This window comes from Xyrauchen texanus, chromosome 3 (genome assembly GCF_025860055.1).
Source record: "Xyrauchen texanus isolate HMW12.3.18 chromosome 3, RBS_HiC_50CHRs, whole genome shotgun sequence".
In the NCBI taxonomy this organism is placed as follows: Eukaryota; Metazoa; Chordata; class Actinopteri; order Cypriniformes; family Catostomidae; genus Xyrauchen; species Xyrauchen texanus.
In genome coordinates, this window is record NC_068278.1 from 17,357,011 (window position 1) to 17,364,148 (window position 7,138).

The window sequence follows — 7,138 nt, forward strand, 5'->3', positions numbered from 1 at the left end:
GGGACCAAAATATCATAGAGACTTGGGAGTGAGCTCTTTTGACTTGGACCAGTAAACAACCACGTGAAAACTCTGACAACTACCTTGCAACCATTGATAATCCCCTTAAAAACCATATAGCATTATGTTGAAAACAACTCAGAACACCTTAGCAACCACATAGCAATGCCCTGGCAACCACCCACATAACCCTAGCATCGTGGCACGGAGATTTGCATGGACAAGCACCACACATTTTCTGCAGAAAATGTAAACATTTAGAGTGCTATAGAGTTTTACATAGTAAAGTATTTAGGTGGGGTTAGTTTATTTTACAGTTCCTTATTACAGTGCAATTACACACATAAGTACTCAGGATTGATTTAGGGTTAGTTGCTTGTATTTATGCATAATTTACTGTTATTAGCATAGCCATTACATGTAATATGTATAACAAGTACACTGTAAAATAAAGTGTTACCGTGTAAGACAGTAGTCAAGTGATTTACCTCCACAGCTGACAAAGAGTTCAGTTTGTGTGAAGAAAATGGTTTATATGGTATGCATTTTCTTTATTGGGATATTTTGTGTAAAGCAGTTCCAAAAAATTGTTTACTTTGTTTATATGCACTTTAATAGTTCGATTTCAGTCAAACTAATATTAATTATTCTTTTTAAAATGTAATTTAAATACTTTAGTCCGATTGACATCGTACCTGTTTTGTGAAGTAAAACTAACAGACCTAGAGAAAGTAATACATGTTTATCGGACTACAACTGGCCTCGGTGTTATGTGCATACATGCTCCAAAAGGCAAAGGTGATGCTCATCGTGTATTTAAAGGATTAGTTCACCCAAAAATGATACTTCTCTCATGAAGTACTTGCCTTTAAGCCATCCCAGATGTGCATATCTTTCCTTCTTCAGCAGAACCGAAATGAAGATTTTTATTAGCACATTTCAGCTCTGTTTGTCCATACAATGAAAATGAATGGATGCTGCTTGACAATCCTAAAAGCATATTTAGTGGTTTAATATGTCTTCTAAACCAATCACTTTGGGTAAGAAACAGCTCAATGTTTCAATCCTTTTTTTTTTTTATTACTGTAAATCTTCACTTTCACTTTCACTTGAAAGGACTCGAAACCACTGGAGTCATATGGATTAATTTTATGCTGCCTTTATGTGATTTTGGAGCTTGAAAGTTCTGTTCAAAATTTGAATTTGAATGTCACTTGCATTGAAAGGACCTACAGAGCTGAAATATTCTTCTAAAGTCTTTGTGTTCAGCAGAAGAAAGAAAGTCATTCACATCTGGGATGGCATGAGGGTGAGAAAATGATGAAAATGTTTTCATTTTTGGGTGAACTATCCCTTTAAGCATAAATTTCACAAAATTGTGTTAAATTTAACTCTTCAAAAAATAACATAATATGAGCTAAACGTCTTAATATCTTTGCTTCTTAAGTAAATTTATATTTCGATGTAAGGATGTTTAGATATGTTTACAGGAAAACTCTGAATAAGTAAATGCTTTTTTGTACAAAGCGACAGAGATTTCCTCTTATGGTTCTTCAGATCCGCAACCAGACGTACTCAGTGTTTGTTGAATCTAAAGCCATCTGTTCAATTTTGGATTAATCTCTTTATTATCAGATGCTGGAACCAAAAGCAGCCGAACAGACTGATCTGGGTTTGCTGGGCTTCAGCCCTCACAGTGTGTCTGAGCCCTGTTCCCCATCATGCCCCTCTTCATCGCCCATCATGAGAAGAAACAACTGCAGCTCCCCAGCTCAGCTACTCTCTCACCCAGACCTGCATGGCAGCTCTGGAGATGCAAGCCAAACTATTCCACCTTCACGAGACAGCTGCAAACCTGCACACATGGAGACACCCGAGATCTGGAAGGAGAGACCGAAGGAGGTGAAAGGAGGTGGGGATGAGTCAGATCTGGAGAAGAGGGAGCAGGGGGAGGGTGAGAGTGCATCCGAGACGATCAGCGTTGGCGCCAGACCCACATCTTCATTGTCCTCTTCATCTCCTCTCGTCATTCCCAAGCTGTGCTTGGATCGCTCCTTCAACACAGATGCTTTGACTTCACCATCCACTGATGATGATGATGAAGATGATGAGGAAGATGAGGAGGAAGCAGACAGTGATGAAGGCTTTCTGAAGAGGAGGAGTATGGTAGAACCATCTCCTGCTGGTGGACAGCAGAGTGGAGGCTTGTGTGTGCAGAGGTCTCTCCACAGACGCACGCACAGTGAGGGAAGTTTGCTGCAAGAGCCCAGATCTCCTCGCTTCATCTCCGATCAGGCAATCGACTGTATAGAGGCCAAGCGGGAGACTCCGGAGCGCTGGGCAATCCCCTCGCCACAGACTCTAAGGAAAGAGCTGACCAAGAATGGAGGATCTGTCCACCAGATCTGTCTGCTCTTCACTGGAAGGAGGGTGTGTATCTTCATTATGCACCGCAACAAAGTCAAACTGCAAATTCTAATGCATTCTGAGTTCAACAATGTCTTGATATCAGTATATTTAAATATCAGTATAACAATATAACATGGTGTTTGATATGTTCCACAGATTTGTGGCATGCCAAACTGTAAATGTGACACAGGAAAAAGTGCTTTTAAAAAGAAGAAATCCAAGAATTTGTAAGTCAAACCACTTCTATCTTTCTTCTTTTTCCATATGTATGACCAAGAACTCCATCTGCAGATTTAATGGTTGACTCTCACAACATTTTTTAAGAATTGTCTGGAAACTTTGGTCCCAAGTTTACACCGTGGTAGTAATTAAAGCACTGAATTTAACTGGTGCTGCTCATTGTAGCCAGACTGGATGCTTTTCATTACTGTATTACACAGATTTGTATATATATATATATATATATATATATATATATATATATATATATAAGTGTTTTTATTTTCTGGTTTAAAGGAATATTCCAGGTTCAGTACAAGTTAAGTTCTATCAACAGCATTTGTGGCATTGTATTAAATACCAAATAAATCTATTTTGATTTGTCCCTCCTTTTCTTTAAAACAAGCAAATATCTGGGTCTCAGTGAGGCACTTATAATGGAAGTGAATGGGGCCAATCCGAACATTTTTAAATACTAATTATTTCAAAAGTATAGGAACATAATGTAAACACAATGTGTGTGTGGCAGGGCGGAGGGCGGGGCCGGGTCGTGATTCTACACACCTGGTCCCTTATCAGGCTAATCAAGCCTCCGAGAGGGATAAAGGCCGACTGCGGAGGATTGTGCGGGAGAGAGAGATTGTTTACGGACATGTCTGTCATGTGTGTGTTTGTTGTCTTTTAAGTTTATAATTAAAATATTGTTTATATAATCAAACCGGTTCTCGCCTCCTCCTTTCCATTGACTATGTTACATTGTGTTAACAGGATTTTAGTGTGATAAAATAATGACAGTAAAAACGATGATTTATACAAAATTAAAGCTCAAATAATACCTCTCTGTAGCCTCCATTTTTGCTTTTTTTTAAAGAAAAGGAGGGACGAGTCAAAATGGTTTTTGAGGTAATAAACGTTATGCTAATATAATAAGATATATAATAAGAGATGCTAATAGAATACTTTCTATTCTCATGTTTATTGGGCACAACGCCTTTATTATAAGTATTCCTGCCACAATAAATGTCACGGCTGTAGCCACAATACACGGACAATTGATCTCTTCCCATTGGTTCTTTAAGAACACAATTATGGTAGCCAATTAGTCACCTGATATAGTGTGTTTTGTCTTCCTCACACAGGGCCAAAGACATGAAAAATCGACTGACTTTCCTGCGGAAGAAGAGCAACGACAGACATGGCAGCAATCCAGTCAGCAAGCTTGAGAAAATCCTCAAGTCAGATAAGTGAGTACACGTGATTGTTTCCTCTTTCACCTAAACTGACCTCAGGACAGCACAAATACTATGTCTCATTTAAATGTTGGAAGAATATGTAAGTGGTGCTTGGCAATGCAAAAAACACCATCATAATGTATGTTCTAGTGTGTTCTGGTGGTTGTTTATTGACAAAATGTCAAAAGAGTCCATCCCAAACACTCAATGTTATACTTGACCATAGATACGACTTGCCCGCCTCCTTCAATGTAAATCTATTGTATTATTTTGCCCATTTTATCTTCTGCTAAATGTCAATAAAACATTTATTTATGTTTGTAGAACAAAGTCTAATATTTAGGGTTTGGGATTTGTTGATATGATAAATAGGCATAATCTATTTATTATATATCTATTGTTTTATTATGTTAGGTGAAGCCTAATAATTGAATTGATAGATCTCTGCAAATAAAACAATAATGATGTTTTGAAATATTGAGATGACCTACTTTGTGTACTATAATTAGCTTTGTATGACTCATAATGGTTGTATGACTTGAGTAATGGTTTTGTTGACCACTTTGTATGCTCTCGTTCACAGACCATCTCCAGATGAAGCTGTCAAATGGGCAGAGTCGCTCGATGTTCTGCTTACTCACAAATGTAAGATTTGCCTCTCTCTTATTTGAAACGACAGCTATATTGATCTCTGCACTGAAGCAACTGTTACTTTTTTTTTTATTGTAGTTAGCAGAGTTTTTCCAAATCAGAATTCACACTGTGTTCCAAATCATTTACCCCAGATTCTCATTCTCTGATTATTATGAACCTACAAACTATTTGTTTATATACTCTTATGCCCTCAAATTTAGAGATTTGATGGGAGTTTAAAACTGTGCAAATAATGTATAAAGTAAAACTAAGATGCTTCCAGACTGTGTCCAGAGGTTGTTTCAATTATAGTTATTATGAATTAAGAGGATTTTGCATGTTTACAAAATCTAAGATTAGACCAAATGTAAAACAAAGATGTATATCAGTTAAAGGAGTTCATTTGTGGAATAGCTTTGATAAAAAAATGAAAATGTGTAAAACACTAAACAGATTGAAAAAAAAAAAAAGAAATACTTAAAAATAAGATGATTAACCAATATTAAACCAAAGTATGTAAATACATTTTTTGTTATTGGATTTTTTGAGGTAAATACATATACATGTTTATAATGTGTATTTCTCTAAAGAGATCTGCATAAGATAATATATGTATAAAGGGTTGGTGTAATAAGCTACGGTTCCTACACCTTTTTCCATCAATTTGCATAAACCTATGATTATTTATTAATTTACATGTTTTTTGAGTTGTACAATGGGAAATAAAATAAACTAAACTAAGAGTAATTTTGTCCTCTTTCAGATGGCCTGGCAGTGTTCCGCTCTTTCCTACAAACAGAGTTCAGCGAGGAGAATCTGGATTTTTGGCTGGCATGTGAGGACTTCAAGAGGATCAAATCACTGTCCAAAATGGCATCCAGAGCAAAGAAGATATTCACTGAGTACATCTCCATACAGTCCTGTAAAGAGGTAAGCTGAAAAAGTCTTCACAGTGCCTACTATATATATATATATATATATATATATCAAATAACAGATTTATGTTATCAAGTTGTGCTCATATTAAAGGAATAGTTCAACCAAAAATTAAAACTCTTTCTTAACTTACCCTCCTGTCATTCTAAACTTGTATCACTTTCTTTCTTATGCTGAACACACAAGAAGAATGTTTATTGAATAGCCCAGTTCATCTGGTCAGAACAATGGCAGCTGATAGTTCAAAAATATAATAAAAGTAGTCTATACGTCCCATGCTACATTTTCCAAGCCTTCTGAATACATACGATAGGTTTTGATGAGAAATAACCTGACATTTAAAAGAATGTTCTGGGTTCAATACATGTTAAACTCAATCGACGCATTTGTGACATAATGTCGATTACCACAAAAATAACTTCAACTCGTCCCTCGTTTAAGCTCGAGTCCACCGAGAACAAAATAATGATCAAAATATTAATAACTACAGTCTTGACCAACACGACTGAACGATAGGTATGCATATAGGCATTTTGACCAAAATTTACAATGCATATAGGCATTATGACCAAAACTGAACAAAATGTACAAATTTGCAGACATATCAGAAGTGTTCCGTTTCAATAATTGATTAATAATTTTGCACTGTACAGATTATTGTAATCAGTAAAAACATCAAACTGATCAAATAGCCATGTGTCATGTGCACATTGCAAAGCTCTCAAAGAGTAGAATACAACCAGCCTATTACAGACAACAATTATAAAGCTATTATATGTACATAAAATATATATAAATAATTAATATGTTAGCAATTAAAATTAAACACTTTAGTCTGCTTATTTTCAGCAGTCAAAGATCAAACATTTCCAATATTTAATTGATTCCAGGGAGAATAACTTAGAAACCAAGTCCAAAATGTATGTGATGTATCCTAAGCAGACTCTTGTTTTGTTTCTAAGGTTAATCTGGACTCATACACCAGGGAGCACATCAAGGAAAAGATGGAGAACATCTGTGCAGACTGCTTTGACCTGGCTCAAAGCAGAATCTTTGGACTCATGGAAAGAGACTCGTACCCTCGATTCCTCCGCTCTGACATTTACATGGAATTAACCAACCAAAAGAGACCCAACTCTTCCACAGATTTATCTTAGAGCTATGAAAACAAACTGTAAAACTTTTCAGATCAGTATTGCTGGAGACAGGCAACAGATGTATGAAATGTGGATTTAGTACAACAGGACATGTCTACATTCACACTGTCCATTTCATGCACAGCTTCATGTTTACACGTCAGTCGCTAAGCACCTTGGAGAGACTGTTGGATCCTTCACGTCAATTTGTACTATTTGCTTTTGAATGATGCTTTGCTGCACCCTGTTGGATGGTTTTGTCGATGAGACAGTGATGTGTCATGAATGTGCTCGGAAGGATTGACTGAAGTCAATTTATTAGTGCCCAAAACAATGGAAGATCCAACGTCATGGAAGATGCAAAGCTTGTTGAGTATTAGAGCAAAGAGACATTTTGGTACTGTTTTGTTTAGCTTTACCAAGATATTTCATTATTTCAGTTCGATTTTCTTGTGTACACTATACCTCAACATACGCCAGAGAATAAACACCATTACAAAGATACATTCCAGTTACATGTTGAGATGATTTTGGGGGAAAAAGGATTTCTTAAGTATTGTTTAACATTAATGT

The 7,138-nt window shown here is 36.3% G+C and overlaps 1 protein-coding gene across 3 annotated transcripts in view; it reads left to right on the forward strand.

Moving 5' to 3' along the window:
* Positions 1-7,138, forward strand: part of LOC127625311 (regulator of G-protein signaling 3-like) — a 31,544-nt gene that overhangs the window by 24,118 nt on the left and 288 nt on the right. For all 3 annotated transcript variants that reach the window (XM_052100546.1, XM_052100536.1, XM_052100554.1), the window contains 6 exons: positions 1,636-2,430; positions 2,566-2,636; positions 3,768-3,872; positions 4,444-4,505; positions 5,257-5,423; positions 6,392-7,138. The exon at positions 6,392-7,138 is cut by the window's right edge and continues 288 nt beyond it. In XM_052100546.1, the coding sequence (XP_051956506.1) occupies positions 1,636-2,430; positions 2,566-2,636; positions 3,768-3,872; positions 4,444-4,505; positions 5,257-5,423; positions 6,392-6,586 (1,395 nt within the window). In that variant the 3' untranslated portion in view covers positions 6,587-7,138. The remainder of the gene's footprint in view (positions 1-1,635; positions 2,431-2,565; positions 2,637-3,767; positions 3,873-4,443; positions 4,506-5,256; positions 5,424-6,391) is intronic.